Source organism: Hemibagrus wyckioides, linkage group LG26, assembly GCF_019097595.1.
Source record: "Hemibagrus wyckioides isolate EC202008001 linkage group LG26, SWU_Hwy_1.0, whole genome shotgun sequence".
NCBI lineage: Eukaryota > Metazoa > Chordata > Actinopteri > Siluriformes > Bagridae > Hemibagrus > Hemibagrus wyckioides.
The window spans coordinates 13,146,546-13,166,928 of record NC_080735.1 but is presented as its reverse complement, the minus strand read 5'-3'; the positions used below and the strand labels follow the sequence as shown (position 1 = coordinate 13,166,928).

At 40.6% G+C, this 20,383-nt stretch overlaps 1 protein-coding gene across 4 annotated transcripts in view; it reads left to right on the top strand.

Moving 5' to 3' along the window:
* Positions 1–3,317: 3,317 nt before the first annotated feature.
* Positions 3,318–20,383, top strand: part of arhgef7b (Rho guanine nucleotide exchange factor (GEF) 7b) — a 31,949-nt gene continuing 14,883 nt past the window's right edge. The window contains exons 1-6 of one of the 4 annotated variants that reach the window (XM_058380479.1): positions 3,318–3,793; positions 6,341–6,424; positions 14,320–14,404; positions 14,605–14,762; positions 15,857–16,058; positions 19,054–19,139. In XM_058380479.1, the coding sequence (XP_058236462.1) occupies positions 3,629–3,793; positions 6,341–6,424; positions 14,320–14,404; positions 14,605–14,762; positions 15,857–16,058; positions 19,054–19,139 (780 nt within the window). In that variant the 5' untranslated portion in view covers positions 3,318–3,628. The remainder of the gene's footprint in view (positions 3,794–6,340; positions 6,425–14,319; positions 14,405–14,604; positions 14,763–15,856; positions 16,059–19,053; positions 19,140–20,383) is intronic. The other 3 variants (XM_058380480.1, XM_058380477.1, XM_058380478.1) reach the window with 3 other exon arrangements.

The window sequence follows — 20,383 nt, the reverse complement described above, 5'->3', positions numbered from 1 at the left end:
CTCATCCATGTCTTTATGGACCTTGCTTTGTGCACTGGTGCACAGTCATGTTGGAACAGGAATCCCAAAACTGTTCCCACAAAGTAGGGAGCATGAAATTGTCCAAAATGTCTTGGTATGCTGAAGCATTAAGAGAATTCTTTTCACTGGAACTAAGGGGGCCGAGCCCAACCTCTGAAAAACAGCACCTGAATTCACTGATTTGGAGGGGTGTCCCAAAACTTTTGGCAATATAGTGCATGAGCTAGAAGGCTATGGTATCAGTAAGCACTCTTTCCAACAGTGGTGAGCAGAAACACATCTCACAAACAGTGATAATTGTAACAGATGTGCTACAGCAGAAGATCTCGCTGGAGTCCACTCCTGTAGCTGCATTCTTGTTAACAGTCTAATCACCTGACATATCACACTAATACATGAGCATCAATCACTGAATGTGTGTGGGTTTGACTACAATTTTCAATCCTGCAATCAGATCCTAATAATGAACCTCTTTCACGGTCTCTTAGATGTTTTCCTTCTGATTGCTTGATTATAATTTGAAGTTAATGACACATAACGTGGAAGGATGTTACATAATTCCATCATTTTTTTGTCACGCACAACACCAGGTTGGAAACATCTGCTCCTTTAGATCACTTAATCACACTTTTCCTTCAGCGTGTCACCTGTCTGTACACTCTTAGAAATAAAGGTGACAGGAATCTATCTATCTATCTATCTATCTATCTATCTATCTATCTATCTATCTATCTATCTATCTATTATTCATAGATTTTAGTATTAGATTATTATATTATATTATTAGATTTTGATTGAATCTCATTAAGGGTGTTAAAAATGATGTGTTTGTGTGTGTTATTATGCTGTATAGCACTTATTCTGTCCTATCTAGCTTAATGCACATTTTTGATATTATTGTGTTTAATATAAGTGGGGTTGAAGTCAGGACTTCACTCAGGCCACTTGAGTTCTTTTACACCTTGTACAACCTTTTACACATTTTACACCAACTGGTTTTCATTGTCATGCTGGAACAGGTTTGAGTCCTAGTTTCAAGTGAAGGGAAATTGTAATGTTACAGCACACAAAGACATTCTGTACAACTGTCTGCTTTACAGCAACAGTTTTTGGAAAACTTACATTGTCAAACTTTTACACATACAGCGATCAGGCATAAAATTATGAGCACTGACCGTTGTAAGTGAATAAGACTGATGATCTCATCATGGCACCTGTTAGTGGGTGGGATATATTAGGCAGCAGGTGAACATTTTGTCCTCAAAGTTGATGTGTTAGAAGCAGGAAAAATGGACAAGCATAAGGATTTGAGCGAGTTTGATGAAGGGCCAAATTGTGATGGCTAGACGACTGGATCAGAGCATCTCCAAAACTGCAGCTCTTGTGGGGTGTTCCCGGTCTGCAGTGGTCAGTATCTATCAAAAGTGGTCCAAGGAAGGAACAGTGGTGAACAGGGTTTTATGTGTTGACTTGGCCTCCAAATTCCCCAGATCTCAATCCAATCGAGCATCTGTGGGATGTGCTGGACAAACAAGTCTGCTCCATGAAAGCCCCACCTAACAACTTACAGGATCTTGGTGCCAGATACTACAACACACCTTCAGGGATCTACTGGAGTCCATGCCTTGATGGATCAGGACAGTTTTGGCAGCAAAAGGGGGCACCAACACAATATTAGCCAGGTGGTCATAATGTTATACCTGATCGGTATATTATGTAAAACATGACTTAAATTGGGAGAACACCAACTCACAGCAGGGGGCGCTGTAAACCAACAACTGCCTCACGTACACAAAGCCTACTGCTGAATTTTTAATTTCATCCACCAGCAATTTGTCAGGATTAATATTTGCCGTAGAGTTTGAGTGAGCTCATTCCCAGATATGAGAGAAATCAGGACCAAAAATGGCTAAGAATTTTACAATTGTTAGTTATGGCAAATGTATTTGTGGTCCAAAAGTGACTCCATATGTTTTAATGCTATCCAGTGGTATTAAAGTTTTGGACTGAAAGTGGCCCAATTGTATACACATGGTCTCATGGAGACCGAGTTCTTGCATGGAGGTTGTTGAGATGATATAATAAGTGTGCAATTTCCTGTCAGTGTTTATTTCATTAAAAAGTAAATCAAAGCAGGTAAAATGAAACCTAGGTAAGCCATTTTAGTTTCAGATATATGAGCTTAGTTGCCTCATTGTTTTGGTCTCATCCTTCCTAAAGGACTAAAGGACCACTTTACATGTTTTAGATACCTCAGATGTTATATTACACACATTTTAACATTACACAATTCATTTATTTTCCATATTTATGTTTTTTTTTCCCCATGTGTGATTTTCTCACAATATTTTCCCCATGTATGTGATCACATAATATTTACTTGATTCATGTAATAACATGTTTATTTGTGGTGATATTTCCTTTACATTTAAATTTCTGGCATTTGACAGATGTCCTTATCCGGAGTGACCAGTGAACACAGACTTAAGACACAGACAGAAGATAAGAGCTAGTTTAAGTGTTTCAGGAAGAGGTATGTCTTTTATAAGATCAAACACTGCTTGCATACTCACATATAAAATATGATTTTCCCATAAGAAAATTAATTATCAGCATTTTACCATCACTAATGAGGATGATGTGCTCACTGGGCCAGTGGGTCATCAGTCATATCCCATCAGGGTTTATTACAGTAAAACTCAATCCAAAACAGGGTCAGCGTCATGGTTTTCTTGTCAAACTGGAACATTGTTGTTGATGGAAAAGCAAGCTTTCCGATGGGTTATTTTTTGGGCTAGTGACCACTAAGATCTACGTTTAAAGCAAATAATCACAATTTAACCATTTCCATTTGAGGAAATCAGACTTGTAGGGTTTTTATAAAAGGTTTTGTGGCAAATACTGAAAATCAAAAATTGAGCGAAACGTCAGTGTGAACTTGTTTACTCATCTGCTTTTTTTTTCTTTTCCACTTCCTACAATCTGTGGTCTAGTTTTTGGTCTTTTGTGTGGAATTTGTAAATTTAACTGAGCCCTGGGGAAACTAATCCCAGATTATTTTCACTGATGAGACTGGTTGCTCTATTTTGCTTTGGTCTTAACATTGTATGCAGACAGGTTTTTGCAAAATAAGAGCATTCGTCTGTAGACAAAGCCTTTGTCTGTCTTTCTTTCTTTCTTTCTGTTTGTTTTAGACTTCAGCCACTTGTTACCATCAGCAGCACTGAAAACAGATCTTCATTTGCATAAGCTGTCAGTGTCTCCATAGGCGTGTTACTTTTCGTCTGTTGATTTCGGTTACAGGAAAGGAGAGGGAGAGGAAAGGAGAGGGAGAGGAAAGGAAAGGAGAAGGGGGGTCACTCTGACATCCTGCCAAGCAGTTGGAAAAAGCACCGGAGCACGAAACCAGACCCCTACTAGACAAACCGAGGCAGATCGTCATGCACACAGCAGCCAGAAAGAAGGAGGGATCACATCCACGAGCTATTACCACTCCAATGACTCGCACTGGAGAGAAAAACAAAAGGAGGTGTATGGTCTGAGGTGACCGGACCGCGCGCGCGCACCGATTTCCAAAACCCGAATACGAGGACGCACGTTTGCGATCATGAATCCGGCCGAGCAGACGGTCACGTGGCTCATCGCGCTCGGTGTGCTGGAGTCGCCGAAAAAGCGCGTGTCGGACCCCGAGAGCTTTCTGCAGGGCTCGCTGAAAGACGGCGTGGTGCTGTGCAGGCTGCTCGAGCGACTGCGCCCCGGGTCACTCCTCACGGTAAACTTCCTTAAAAGCTGCTCATGTTCTAAACGCGTTCCTGTTGGAAGCTGCGCGCGCTTTAAGTGATTTTGGATCGAGCACGCGAGCACTTATTGTCCGGTCCGGCGGAGATCGAGTGGGCGCGCGCAGATGGGGTCAACGCGCGCGGGGGGGGGCTTTTAGCACCGTGGGCACGTATATACCGGGTTTTACGGCTTTGCAAAAATATACGCTACCTTTTATTGTCGGTAGAAAACAAATATTTACACAAACATGCATACTACCTGCGCATTGACTCACTGACCACTTTATTTTGCACACAGAAAAAAATAACCAGCAGTTGTATAAGGGTAGCGGTAAAGCCTTGGTGGAAAAGGTCAGAGGAGAATGGCCAGACTGGTTCGAGCTTACAGGAAGGGTAGGGTAACTCACATAACTACTCTTTACAACTGTGGTGAGCAGAAAAGCATCTCACAACATGCTGACCAGCAGAAGACCTCCAGTCTGGTCTTTCTAATGTATCTATCAATCAATCTATTTATTTATATATAAATACAGTGTTTAACAGTACAGTTTTGGTGAGTATGTGTCCACTGTAGCCTCTTATTCCTGTTTATGGCTGAGAGGAGTGGAAACAATCTGGTCATCTGGTCTCAATCTCGGTGAGTTCTGCGTTCAGAGATACGTTTCTGCTCACTACAGTTGTAAAGGCTGATTATTTTTTCAAGTTATTGTAGCTTATATCAGACTGGCTCAGTAACAGGACTTGCGCACACACACATACTTGCACTTGCACATTCGTGTGCTTTCTTAAATATTCATACTTGTGCACATACTGAATGCTTTCCGCATGTTCATGTGAGCACAGAAACGTTTCGGTGAATCCAGAAGTCATTTTATTGCAAAAAGAAAGCTTTATGAATCGATTTAGTTCATGAAACGTTTGCCAGAATGACTTCTGAGAACTTTTTTAGAGACAAACACTTGTTCCTGTTAATTTTAGTTAGTATTTTATTTTTAAGTATTATTTTATTATTATTTTTAAGTATTTTATTTTTGAGTATTTTTAATCAGTGAAATTCTGATATCTTTTTGATTTCTGACAAACTTTTTATATATGGACAATAATGTGGTGTACGTAAAAAAAAACAAAAAAAAATTAATAAAATGACTTCCACGCACTCTGAAGATCTCATTCCTTAACACACATCTATCTAGTTATTGCAGACCTAAAATTGAGATCATCATCATTTTGTTTCTTATGTTTACATAAAATAAATTGTTCTCATTGAACAAACATACGCAAAAGCCACAAGATACCACACAATCTTACATGCATTACTTAAAAAGAAAGTGTCCACATAAACCCTAGCCCAACCCCAAGCACCTGGAGGTTTGTATAATCGGCTGCCTTGAGTATGATCTTTTACTGAATCTATTTATCATCCAATATGAAACATGGTCAATCAGACAAGGCACATTTAGTGTCCTAAACGTCTTTATTTTTTGCCCTAGAGCTATGAGTACAAGTAAGGAAATCTATACGGCTACCAGTTTAGCATTGTGCAAATAGCTTGAGCAAAGTGTCTAAACTTATTAAGCAATCTCACAGTGATCTCTCCATGACACATTGTTGTCTAGACACATCTACAGAGACATCTCACTCAGGTATCCAGAGCTGGGAATATAATGGGAATAACCAGCATGAGGCAGGAATATGCCCTGGATGGGATAGCAGTTCATCACAGGGCACCACACACACACACACACACACATTCACAGCTAGGGGTGAATTTAGAGTAGTCAGGAACGTTCTCTTGGCCAGTGGGAGGAAACTAAAGGACTTGGAAGAAACCCACACATCCAATAACCCGAGTTCAAATTAGAAATGTGACCCCGGATAAATATACAATATTTGCGCGATGGGATTCTTGTAACTATATGTATGATTTACTTAAACTTGAAATGGTGAACATATCATTTCTGGTCAAGGTATATCCTTAACCTGTAACGTAAAAGGTCGTGATTGATGACAGTATTGGGGAAACCTTTAAACCAGACGAACATATGGATATCTGAATCTGGAACAATAAATCATAAAGCAAATCTTTTGCACATATTGATCAGTATACAGGTAATTCAAGGTGTTTTTCCTTTTTAAGATCATGGGTAGCATGAAGATATTCATGAAAATATACTATAGAGAGAGAGAGAGAGAGAGAGAGAGGGACTTTTTAAGTAACAAAATATCAGTGGGCTTTATTTAAAAGACTAAAAATAAATAAATAAAAAAATCACAAAATACACAAAAGCTTGAACACAAAACGTTTTTCTTCGAGACCCGTTTGTAAACACTCCTCCACTCACTGCGTGGCGCCGTCATCTTGCGTCACTTCCGCTTCTTTAACGCCTACTCGGTGCATAGGTAGCGTTTTCCAGCCACAGCCTGGAGATGTTAATGAATGCCGATCGTTCGTTCTGTGTGATATAAACCCGGGGCGAAGTGAATAACTGAGGTTGACAAATCAGACAATTTCAGCCATTTTCCTTTCATGCACTTTCCAGGTCTTTCAGGAACCGAAGAGCGACGGCGAGTGCTTGAGCAACATCAGGGAGTTCCTCAAAGGCTGTGCTTCATATCGAGTGGAGGTGAGAGCAGCCTGCTGGAGACTTGTTTATGTTTATGTTTATGTTTGTGTTTACTGTTGAGAGCTGTTTGTTTTCTTGTTTTGTTAGATCCCTAGATAAAACTCTTGTTTTGGGCTTGTGGCATTTGAAGGAGATCGGGGGGAAGGCAGATCGGCGCTCTGTGGGAAGCTGGGAGTCACATTGGATTAATCCGAATCAAACCGCAGTGCACGCTGTGACTTGTACTACAGGTTCAGGTGTTGAGGCAGGGAATAAAACCAAACCAAAAAACTTTAAGATTACACTCAAAGATGAGTCGAATATACCTGGAAAGCAATAAGTTGGACTCTCCAAACGACTCCAGATATTTAATTCGAATTTTTTTTTTAATCATCATCTGATTCCTGTATTATAACTTTTACATTATGACTACTTCTTCTTGCTTTTAAAATACAGTGCCGTATTTAAAGAGCATGACATGCTGGGTGATAGGAAACTTATCAGTAAACTAATCAAGCTTAGTGTGATTCAGCCTGATGTGAAGCAGAGTAAAGTTGCGTTCACACATGCAGCGGTTTTTATATCGCCGGACGCCACCATCGTGAGAAGCTTGTGCTTTGGAGTGGCTTTTATTTATTGTTCTCATAAATCCTGAAACTGTAGGAGCATGCAGTAGGAAACTGATCACTCGAACAGGCTGGAGCACCGTGTAAGCATTCTCACCTCTTCAGGCATTTCAGATAAGGGTTCTCTTGGGGTTTTGTGAAACCGTGTGATCGGCAAGCTTCGATCGATCAACCGGTCACAAAGCTTTTTTTGCTTTCTTTGCTGATCTCGGGTTTTAACTCTGACGCACGTTCACCACTTTTATTATTTTAAGACACTGTGATGCACATCATGATCCAAGTGTGTGGTCACATCATTGTTGAGTAGTTATAGGAAAGTAATCAGTGACAGGGTTAGTGTGATTCAGCCTGATGTGAAGCAGAGTAAAGTTGCGTTCACACATACACCGTTTTTCATATTGCTGGACGCCGCCATCGGCAAGCTTCGATCGATCAACAGGACATCATGAGAAGCTTGCGCTTTGGATTAGCTTTTATTTATTGTTCTCACAAATCCTGAAACTGTAGTATGAAACTGATCACTTGAACAGGCTGCTGTGTTTCTTCAAGCGTACCGTGTAAGCATTCTCACCTCTAAAGGTAGATGAAGATCGATTTTAAGGGTGACCAATGCACAAGCTCCTGTAATTGAGTTGTTGCTATAGAAATTATTATAGCAATATACATTTTTCTGGCAGATCTGCTGTTACCAAAACAACAAGAAAGTAACCAGCACCTTCACCTTCTGACCAAACAGCTTTGAGAATTTAGGAGGTCCAAACAGTTGAAATACATCAGGACATCATGAGAAGCCTGTGCTTTGGAGTAGCTTTAGATTTATTGTTCTCATAAATCCTGAAGCTTGCAGCTTATGAAACTGATCACTCGAACAGGCTGCTGTGTTTCGTCTTGCGTACCGTGTAAGCATTCTCACCTCTTCAAGCATTTCAGATTAGGGTTCTCTTGGGGTTTTGTAAAACCGTGTGATCGGCAAGCTTCGATCGATGGACCGATCACGAAGCCTTTTTTTTTTTTTGCTTTCTTTGCTGAACTCTGGTTTTAACTCTGACGCACATTCACCAGTTTTATTATTGTAAGACACTGTGATGCACATCATGATCCAAATGTGTGGTCACATCATCGTTGAGATGTTATAGGAAACTAATCAGTGACAGGGTTAGTGTGATGAAACATTCTGGAGGGAGAGTTTTATTTCGAGATGTAGGAGAAGTGTGAGCTCTTTGCCATGGATCACATGCCCTCTACTTACTGTCTTCACTCCCAGTGCTAGCTGCTGCACCAAGTTGCTTCATATTTGCATAAAGTTCTCTACTTTGTTGTGTTGTTCGACACACCCAAATCACCAACGCTCGCTGTCACTCATATAGCTGGAAGTTGCCAGCTCAATTACCTCTTTTCGCTGCAAGTTATTGTATGTGTGAACGTAGCAGAACTGTTACCACCCCATGCAGGTCCTGAAGGCTTCTAGTCCTCTTAAACCACAGCCAGTGATTCATTTTGGTTTCACAATGTATATGCTTTGTGAACATCTACAATAAAGTTTAGTTCCTGTTATAAACAGTTGCTCCTGTTTTATCTTTTGGGAAATCGGAAAGCACAGATTCTCTAAATGCTATACATACTGTATGTCTCTACAGAAAAACTCCACACTATCAAAAGCAGTATGTTTGTCTTCGGCATCTGTTTGTTTTTTCCTAGATAACAGTATTTGTTTTTTTTGATCGATTTTGGAGTGACCAATACACAAGCTCCTCTAAAGGAGTTGTTACTATAGAAACGATTACATGGAAAGCATTAATATAAATCTTTCACCTTCTTTGAGAATTCAAGAGGTCCAAACATTTAAAATACATCAGGACATCATGAGAAGCCTGCGCTTTGGAGTAGCTTTATTTATTGTTCTCATAAATCCTGAAACTGTAGAAGCTTGCAGTATGATCTGATCACTTGAACAGGCTGCTGTGTTTCATCTTGCGTACCATGAAAGCATTCTCACCTCTTCAGGCTTTCAGATAAGGGTTCTCTTGGGTTTTGTCAAACCGTGTGATCGGCAAGCTTCGGTCACAAAGCCTATTTTTTCCCTTTGCTGAATTCAGGCTTTATCTGTGATGCACATTCATTAGTTTTAATGTTCACATTCATTAGTTCTAACATTCATTAGTAGACACTGTGATGCCCATCATGATCCAAATGTGTGGTCACATCATTGATGTGTTTTTGTATAATTGTGCTAAAAGGGATTTTTTAATGTTCCTTGGATTGTTAAGAGTTGTTAGCTTTCTTAAGAGATTCTAGTGAAAGGGGAACGTTCTGTGTCATAGAGACAAGCCTTTCATCAGAAACTTTGCGCTGCATCGAAGGTTTTTATCGTTCACTGATTAACCAAAAGGCTTAACAACTTAAATGGTCTTAAAATCCTTCTGAGATGGCCATGAGATGGACTTCTACATATTTCCTTACTGATAAAGGCCGTGCCACTGATTCTCAGCGACGACCGCTTCGCCGTTTCTGCACTGAAGCTGGTTTCATCTGTGGCTCTGGCCCACGGTCAGCCTCAAAGACAAGCGCTCTATTGTAGTGGACGGAGCTGTGTGTCTGAATAAGCCTGTCTTGCAGTTCATTAATGGCTTTCAGGGACAGGCACACTCCAGCCCAGTGAGAGGCTCTCCAGAGAATAAGAAGGAGGGGAAACGCTAAGAAAGGAAAACAGTTCCTCTTTTAGAAAGAAAATAAAGGTTAGACAATGACAGTGCAATCATTACACATAGCATGTGGACGTGTGTCGCGTTGTCAACACTTAAAAGATGTTTATTACAGTTGTTAGATGGACCGTAATGCCAGTGCAGCTTCACAGTCTGAGATTTCTGACATCACTGTCACCAGTGGAGGAGGTGGAACTTTAGTTCCTGTTCAACTGGTGCATCATAAAAAAGTATGGTGTCTAAACTGCCGTCTGTGAAGTTCAGCATGTTGTTTCTGTTCAGCAGCACTGACCGTTGTTCCAGCTGTAATATTTTAGTTTTTATACTATTTATATTTTGCTCTATTTAATTGTGTCTATAGGGGAAAAACTCTCTCGAAAGCGTTTGTGTAGCAGACATAATTTAAGACGTGCGATAAACAGACTTTTGTTATTTAAGTATAAACATAGCGTTAGTGCTGTCACGAGTCTGTTGTTTTTATCACTTATGAAAGCAGTGTATCTCTTATGTGCCAAGCTGCAAACTACTTCCTTTTATGGGACTGGATTTTCCCCAGTTTCTTCCCTAGTTTGGTCTCTTGCCAATTCACCCCCCACAAGTCAGCTCTCTCTCTCTCTCTCTCTCTCACATGACCGCTACTAGCTGGGAAGGGCTGTTGTGTTGTGAGACATGAAGCTAAATAACTGCATCTGTTTTGCTGCTCATGCTGTAACACCCTGCCCTCTTCCACATACATGAGCACTCACATACACCAATGACTGCCCAGTGTCTCTGACTGGCAGTGAGGAGATTATGCCATGCCTCTAACCTCAATTCTTATCCTTTTTCTATTCCACTTTATACCATGATTTTCAAGATAATTTCAATAATGGAGAGGATGCTGCCAAGGTTTAAAAGGTTGCCCTTAATTTACATTTGGCTAAACGTCTACAATCCAGAAACTCATAAAAACGAGTGATTCAGTAAAATGAAGGTCATTTAGTCTAGTACAAGGGTATCCAGGCTTATCCTGAGATGGTGTGTGTGTGTGTGTGTAGGTTTTCGTTCCAGCCAATCAGAATTCACACCCGAGTCTATCGAAAACCAAGATCGTCTGAGGGAATCAGGTGTGGTTTCTGCTTGATTGAAATGAAAACCTGAGCCTACACAGCCCCTTTGTGGAGAAGATGAGACACTTTTACAAGTTTATATGTGAAAGTGTATTTTTTGGGGGTTTTTTTTGGTGGAGTTTCCCCTCAAACACCACCTGAAAACAACATGGCCAATATACAGATCACATATTATTAGGTTATACGTTATTAATATTTTATGTAACTGGATTTTTCTTGGTGTTTTTCAGTTGCATTAACAAACAAAACCTTTGTAGGAATGGTTAACTACAGTAAAGCCGTGTCATCCTGATATCCTCATAATGTAATACTAAGGCGCTGTATGACAGATTTATTTTGGATGATTTTAGGATGGGGGAAAAAAAAGTACAAATGGCTTTTATTTCTATTTTTCTATCAGGGAAGTGGGTTAAAGTTCACATCACGAGGTGTTTTTTGGAGGCCAGTCAAAGAAAGCAGGAAGACAGACATGAGATAAATCGGTGAAGATCCACTGATGGCGTTTCTTTTCACTCGTACCATCTCAAAGACTGATTATCTTCTGTTGATAACATTCCAAGTTCCTGATTATATAACGCTCTCCAAAAAACTGTTGTCAGCATACCTCGGCGCCTCCCGGTGTGATTTTAGCAACTCTGTCAATCATTTGTTATTGCTGGTGCAGCTGCCAGGGGTTTGGAAATTCAACTCGTTCAGTTACGAAACCCAACGTTGCAGATTTGGTCGTAAAAAAACGTCAAGATGAAAACCACTTCCCTGCTTAAAATCTAGAAACAAAAATATGTTGCAAATGAAAAGAACCGTAATCAGTGGATCGCTTGACCTATTGTTGTCCTCCTGCTGCAAGCAGTGATTAGTGGGTCCAAGCACCACTGTGTAGCGACGCCTGTTTCATCACCAAACACACACCTAAACTTCACACCAATTTCACTTTCAATCAGGGAAGTTTGCATCATGGGATTTTTGGAGGTGATTCAAAGAGATAAACAATCAGTTAAGATCCACTCATGGTGCGAACTTCGCGCCAGAAGGTGTGTGTATTATGTGTTTATTATTTCTGTTGGGCAGAGATTCCTGAAAACATGATTTGTTTGAGTTATGTTACATGAGGTGCTGTGGAGTTATTCCACACTTCCTGTTTGAGCATCGTCGCCTCACCTTGGCAATGAGAAATACATCACAGTTTGGATCATGGATATCTTGATATGTTGTTGGTTTTTTTTTTTTTTGGCATGAATCCAATGAACCCTCGAGAAGCTACCGACAAAACGGCTGACTTCCTGTTGGGTGTGTGAATGGAGGTGATAGTGAAATGTGCTTGTCATAATAAGACCTACATGCTTAACCATGCTGGTGAAACTGGATTTTAAGAAAAAATGTCCTGATTCAAATGCGAGGCTCAGATGGGATCTGAGGCTGGAGTGAGCTGGGCTTATCAAGGCCAAGCGTGGCTCTGAAGAACTGCAGGAGCAACAACCAGACAGATACAACCACGAATACACACATCCTCACACTAGTGCGCCGCATAGCTGGCTGTGTGTGTCACGAGAGATTAATAAGAAGAAGAAAGTCACAAAGCTTGTTCTTTCTTCTTCCCTGCTGCAGTCTTCCACCGTCAGAGGCGTCCCAGCACTGATACTGTGGGGCTCATCCAAATTTAGGAGTGTCTGTCTCCTGTGTGCGACTGCGTGAGAGATTCAAGGCAAAACTACCGAATAACAGATCCTGTGTGATATTTTGCATGCCGCTGCTGTGTTTGCATAAGCTATTCTAAGCATTGTTCAGAAGTGCTAACGTGCTGTGACGATGTAGATCACTAAAAAACCAAAGTAAAATAAATAATACAATTTTAACTTGCGGGGGGGAAAAAGGAAGTGGAGAATGTGTGAGAGGCATGAGCTTTGGCTAGCATTTACTTTCACTTCACACTGAATTTATCAAGGTGAACCTTGGCCTGTGAATTCACAAACCTCAGTCTTGTGAGTTAGTAGAAAGCATGAGACTGTGGCTCCAGCTCTGATGAGTGAAGTGGAGCAATCAGCTCAGAACTTTATTAACTCTTAAATGGCTCCTTCATGTTTATTACCCTTCCAAGGCCCCCACTGATCTTTGCCTATTGCCTGAATTTAAATGTTACACACAAATGAGCCATTTCTCTAACAGCACACACAGCACCAAATGGATACACAACCCACTATGATTGCTAGCAATTAACCAGACCATATTTTAGCTTTGTGTTTAAAAATTGTCAGAATGCTACTTGGTAACCCACAGCTTTGGAGTATATTTTTCAGCCATGCTTGTTTATGATGTGATAGATAAATATCAGCGAGAATCAAGGGGAAGGTGTACAAGACGGTGGTGAGACCGGCCATGCTGTCTGGTTTAGAGACTGAGGAAGAGACAGGAGTCAGAGCTGGAGGTAGCAGAGCTGAAGATGTTGAGGTTCTCTTTGGGAGAGACACGGTTGGACAGGATTACGTCAGAGGGACGGCTCATGTTGGACGTTTGGGGGACAAAGTTTAAGATGGTTTGGACATGTTCAGAGGAGGGAGAGTGAGTATATCAGTAGGAGAATGTTGGACATGGAGCTGCCAGGCAGGAGGCAAAGAGGAAGGCCAAAGAGGAGGTATATGGATGCAATGTGAAGCTAGTGTTGAGGATGCAGAAGATAGGGATAGGTGGAGAGAGATGATTCGCTGTGGCCCCCCCTGAAGGGAAAAGCCGAACGAAGAAGCAGCTTGTTAATGATGATGCATCCAGTGTTTCAGTAAAGACTGCAAGGACGGTGATGTTTTATCCTAATCCGTCTATCATGTGTGCGGTAATTTACACCTTTCTATTTAAAACTGAAACTGCTTTCATATGTAACTGCTATAGGGAATGATACTTGATGTACGATGTCACAAAAATAAGTTTCACCGTTTTAAAACTATCATGTTGTCTATGCAGATTATTATTCCAGGATAATAAACAGAAACCCTTAGCTGCTAAAGTAAAAGTTACACAAGCCCTGTATTTTGACAGGTTTGTTTGCCGTTAAACAAATAACCAGCACACAAGCATGCAAATCAGGATACTGACTGTCACTGTGACAAATGTGAACTGTAACTTCGCTAACAGGTTTCTCACCAGGTAGTTCATTGAGATGATTGGTTATTGAAGATGAAATGAAGGAAAAAAATAATGTATTGGTAACAGAGAAGGTTCTTAGGATTAGATTGTTTGAAAAGGTGTAATTACGTGCTCAGGGTCTGTTAAGGCTTGAGCTGTGTAACCGGCTAATAAACCCATGCGACCGCTTGATTTCAACTCTCTGTTAAATAAATGAAGAAGTGGTTGCTCTGGCCTGAAGTGTGGCTTTTGTCACATCCTTGATTTCTGGGCTTGTCCGACAGGTTAAGCTAGGATAAATGTGAGTAAATGAGTGATTTTAGTGAGTTGTCTCACTGTGTTTGTTTTTTTTTGTCTGTATGCAGACATTCGAGGCTGATGATCTGTTTCAGGGCCAGAACTTCACCAAGGTGCTGAATTCCTTGGTTGCACTCAACAAAGCAACAGCAGGTAAGTGGGGTGTGTGTGTGTGTTTGTGTGCCGGGAAATCATATTGTGTCTAAGCACATGATTTTGCCCAGACATACTGAAATCGTCTATTCACATGTTCTCCCTTAAGCGTGTAATGAAGTCTATTGAGCCTGTTTTGTGAACAGCTGTACAATGTGCTTGTTTATCTGTACACATCTGCTTGTGTGTCACTATAATAGAAGCTGAATGTTTATTTGGATGTACAGATACTGGATCAGGCAGCGACTCCATATGTGTTCAACACTCCTCTCTGAGAATCAAGTCCTTTGACTCCTTGAACTGTCAGCCTCCTCGCAGGAGATCATCCAGACGCGTGCACAGCCAGTACCGCAGTCTGGTCAGTACTTTTATTAAAGTACTAAAACTTTTATTTATTTATTTATTTTTAAATGATCACAGCATTTTTGTTGAATGTGGTAAAAGCCTATAAAACTATTACTGAAGCTAACTATTAGTAAATCTGCTACCAGGTATTATTACTAAAAAAATATATAAAAAATTAAATTAAATATAAATACTTTTTTTTTTTTTTTTTTTTTAATTGATATTTAAAATATATTACTAAAGTACCAGGTTAAAAAAAACAAAACAAATTAACAAACAATAAAAAATGATCACTGAAACTAGTATCAAGTAAATAAATCATTACTAAAGCCAGTACTAGTTAAAAAAAAAAAAAGAAAGAAAGAAAAAATAGAAACTATTGTTAAACCAGTACCAGGTGAAACTATTATGCTAAAAACTAGTACTAGCCAAAAAATAAAAAATAAAACTGATAGTAAAGTGAGTATTAGGTAAAAAAAAAAAAGTACAACATTGTGCTGAGTGAAAGAATTTTGCATTTTCTTGAATGTGGTAAAGGCTAAAAACTAGCACCAATAAAATAATAATTAATAGCTAACAATTAGTAAAGCTAGTACCAGTAAACAAACATTTCTAAAGATAAAAATAAAGTAAAAAAAACTAAATCTAATAGCAGGTAGAAAAAAACAATAAAAAAAACTAAAAACAAAAAGTTAGTAAATTTACTAAAGTTAGTAACAGGTATAAAAAATAAAGGTATAACTAAAACTAGAATTAAGAATTAGATTTTTGTTGGAAATAGTTTTTATGTATTCTCCTTCATTGTTTCTCTCTCTCGCTCTCTCTCTCTCTCGCTCTCTCTCTCTCTCGCTCTCTCTCTCTCTCGCTCTCTCTCTCTCTCGCTCGCTCTCGCTCTCTTTCTCTCACTCTCGCTCTCTCTCTCTCTCTCTCGCTCTCTCTCTCGCTCTCTCTCTCTCTCTCACTCTCGCTCTCTTTCTCTCTCTCTCTCTCTCTCACTCTCGCTCTCTTTCTCTCTCGCGCGCGCGCTCTCTCTCGCGCGCTCTCTCTCTCGCTCTCACTCTCTCACTCTCACTCTCTCTCTCTCTCTGTCTCTCTCTAACATATCAGGACATGTCTGAGAACAGTTCAGCTCATCTGTTGGTGAAGGCGCGGTTTAATTTCCAGCAGGCGAACGAAGATGAATTATGCTTCAACAAGGGTGACATCATCCAGGTGACTCGGCAGGAGGAGGGGGGCTGGTGGGAAGGCACAATTAACGGCAAGACCGGCTGGTTCCCTAGCAACTACGTCAAAGAGATCAAAGGAAGCGGTGAGTTTTTCGGCGTCACAATATTACAGTATTAACCGACTACAATCCAGTGGTGAAGGAAATATTTCCCTGTGCACTTCCAATTGTATGATTATGGAACAATTTTCCATATCTTCCACTGTCAGTATTTATCTCCTTGTAGTTAGGAGCTAAAAGAAAAAATGAGGGGAAAAGTGGCCCACTGATATCATGATGTCGTGTCTGATGATGGGAACATTTTTGAGGAGTCATGGCAAGAGGGATGAGAACCACTGAGTAACGCACTGGAGTGGTAGTGGATAATGGATGGAAGTGCATTTTTATCTGATTATACACTATGACTAACTATGATGCCGTAGCTCCAGTGTCAATATCTAACCCGTCAGATCATGGAGTCTCTACTTCCTTGTGGATCAGAAGGCTCCACCTCATCACATGCATTCTAGCCCAGTCATGTTTGAGGTCACGAGGAAGCACTTAGGAGATGAGATGTGGTTGAAATTTAGCCTTCCTATTTTTTGTAAAAATAGAAATACATCCATTTTTATAGCTAATGTAGGTATAACATTATGAACACTGAGAGGTGAAGTTAATAACATTGATTATCTCCTCATCATGGCCCGTTAGTGGGTGGGATATATTAGGCAGCAAGTGAACAAGTCCTCAAAGTTGATGTGTTAGAAGCAGGAAAAATGGACAAGTGTAAGGATTTGAGCGAGTTTGATGAAGGGCCAAATTGTGATGGCTAGACGACTGGATCAGAACATCTCCAAAACTGCAGCTCTTGTGGGGTGTTCCCGGTCTGCAGTGGTCAGTATCTATCAAAAGTGGTCCAAGGAAGGAACAGTGGTGAACCGGTGACAGGGTCATGAGTGGCCAAGGCTCATTAATGCACGTGGGGAGCGAAGGCTGGCCCGTGTGATCCGATCCAACAGACGAGCTACTGTTGCTCAAATTGCTGAAGACGTTAATGCTGGTTCTGATAGAAAGGTGTCAGAATACACAGTGCATGACGGGTCAGGGCTGTTTTGGCACCAAGACAATATTAGGCAGATGGTCATAATGTTATGCCTGATTGGTGTATAAAAAACTAATTTTAACCCTTTAAACACATCAGAATTGAAAGACTGGGATTCTTCATTTCCTTATCCTGGTTACATAACTGCACTTTTTGACGATATAGTAAGTACACAGTTATATAAGGGAATTATTTATAATCACACTCTCCCAGTGTTGCCCAGATGAGGATGGGTTTCCTTTTGAATCTGTATTTTTTCGTCTCGCCACCTTCACTGCTGGCTTTCTCAGTGATCTTTAAAATTTAGAATGAACGTCTTGAATTTGCTATATTTCTGTAGAGTGGCTTTGTGACACGATCCATTGTTAAAAGCGCTTTACAAATAAAATTGAATTAAACTGAATATGTTTATTCCCTAAGATACAATTTTGTAACCATCATTAATACGTCAGAACAGAATAATAACTTGTATGTTTACTTTCCTGCAGTGTCATGTGCCATGATTTGGGGGTTTTAAGTATCGTGTGCCTGAAATTCAGCCTTGTGATGCCACCAAAATATCATGGTGTGTTTTTAAACCCCTGTTTGGTTTGGCATTTGGGAGTCAAGCATCATAAAGCTTCCTCTAAGCGCAGCGTAGGCTTTTAAAAGGACGATTAACCTTTACATAGATTAAAGCTCATGTGTGTTAGTGGAGAAAGCAAGCAGCAGCACGGAGGATACAAGACTCTGGATTCGATGGCAGGAAGCGACATGTCCCTAATCAAAAATGCGCCTATTAGTGGCTTATATTATGCAAAGCCACCGGTTTGAATGAAGGAGTTGATGAAAGCTAGCGAAGAGCCGGCAGACTGCTTGTTTTAAGTTATTATTAGCCATACGGATGTTTGGGTGAGGTTTTCCTGTTCGGGTTCCTGCATAAAGGCTCATGGGCCGCTGTCGGCTTCACCTTCTGCTCTCTGTGACTTTTCTGTATTAGGTGATCGTTAACCATACGCAGAACCCATCCCTGTTGTGTTTTTAATTTTTTATTTAGCAGCCGTTTTCATTTAGCATTAATGAGAGTGAAACTTTTGGTTCTACCCCCACACACACACACTCATAGCCAGCTGGGTTAACCACAGCACTCCATATGCCCCTGTGGTTTTAAATCACTACATAAATGCAGATGAATAGGGATTCTTTCGGATGACATCACAGCGCACACTAACGTCCCGAGCAGGAAGGAAAGGGACAAAGACAGGAAGTGGTGCAGGCAGTGAGCGCTGTTTCCCTTAAGTTCAACACAGCAGTGTTCTGCTACTGCCTCTCTTCACTCATCTGCCTGGATCTGTGCCTAGTGGTGTACACACACACCCACACACCCACACACGCACACACACACACACACACACCCACACCCACCATACATTCCATACATCTTTGTTTTCTTTCTTTCTTTGTGTCCATGTCTGTCTTTCTTTCTTTCTTTCTTTCTTTCTTTCTTTCTTTCTTTCTTTCTTTCTTTCTTTCTTTCTTTCTTTCTTTCTTTCTTTCTTTCTTTCTTTCTTTCTTTCCCTATCATTTCATTTTCCTCTGAACACAGACAGTACATTCGGTTGCGTTCATGTTTTTGATCTGTTTCAGGTGTTATTTTATGAAAGTCTCAGGATTTTTGGTTTCTGAAGTCACTCTCCCCTCCACAGCCATGCTTCTCATTTCACTCTTCACACCTGAAGTGTTTGATTCTGCACCCCTCAGTGCCTGAGACGAACACACACACACACACACACATGCTTTTTCTTAGTATCCTTCACACTGAGCTGAAAGAGATCCGTAGAGTACTGTGAACTGATCTGCCCCTGATGGTTGATGTTTTATCTGCTTCATTTCATCTTGCCCTTCAGGAGCAGCTCGTATCTAATATTCAATCTAATCGAAACAAAATGTCTCCACATGCTGCCTGGTGTATGAGACTTATTTGTTTTTTTTTTTCTCCCACCTCTGTTTGTTTTACAGACAAGCCCATTTCCCCCAAACCCGGGACACTGAAGAGTCCTCCCAAAGTCTTCGAGACCAGCGCAACTAAAGCCTACTACAACCTGGTACGAAAGAACGAGCAGCTCGCACACTGACAGACCAGCAGAGCATTATTATTATTATTATTATTATTATTATTATTATTACTACTCAGTGTCCTACTCAGAGAGACCTCTGTCTCTCTCAATCTCATCTTTAATCTCTCTCTCTCACTCTCTCTACAACCCCACCCTCCTCTCACTGCCTCTACCTCTTCTTGTTCTCTGTTGCGTGTACACACACACACACACACACACACACACACGTCTGTCACTCCAGCACACAGGTGCTCACTCTAGGGCCTTTCCCACTTTCCTTTGTTCTTCCTTTTTTTTTTTTTTTATATTTTCCATGCATTCCTGACATTTTTTTTTTGTTTTTGCTTTTCCTACATTCTCTCTTTCTGTTTACCTACAACCTGTCTGTCTGTCTGTCTTTCTGTCTGTCTTTGTCTCTTTCTTTCTGTCTTCTCTCTTTCAATAACAGATTGTATAAATTCGATATACATTCATCTTGCTCACACTCCAGTCATTAATTGTAAACAGTTCATTATTCAGGATGTCTCTTCCTCATTTAGACATACAGATATAGGTGTGTGCACATTGTGTGTGCACAAGGCTATGACTGAATTTTATACTGGGTTAATTTGTTATAGCATCAGAGCTGTAAATATACAATGTCATGTTGAGAAGTGTGTGAGTGTGAGTGAGACTGAGTTCATGACCTGTAGTCTTGGTGAGCTCTCATCTCCTGCTGTTTAACTGTCAGGTGTCGGGTCAGAGTGATGTTTGGGTGTCTGTGAGTCAACCAGGCTGAGTTTAAACTGGTGTGTTACAGTGTTAGTGGGCTGTGTGTGTGTGTCTGAGTGTGGAGCTGTAATGTAGGTCATTGTTTCCTTTTCACTGATCTTTGGGACAGCTGTGTCTGAGGCCCTTAGCTCGCTCTCTCTCTCTCTCTCTCTCTCTGTCTCTGTCTCTCTCTCTCACACACTGTGTGTGTGTGTGCATGTGTGTGTTTGCGTCAGGTTCGGTTTCATGGTTAGAGTTCAGAGATTTAAGTAAATTTGATTTACTCTTGTGAGTATCTATAAGTGTGTTGCTGCACGGCATAGCATGGAATCAAATTATTGGTGAAATATCGTACCGAGGCCTATTGTCCAGAATTATTGGCACCCTTCCTGAGAATATACTATAATATACACTACCAGTAAAAAGTTTGGACACACCTTCTAATTCCATGGTCTTTCCTGATGTTTATTTCTTTCTACATC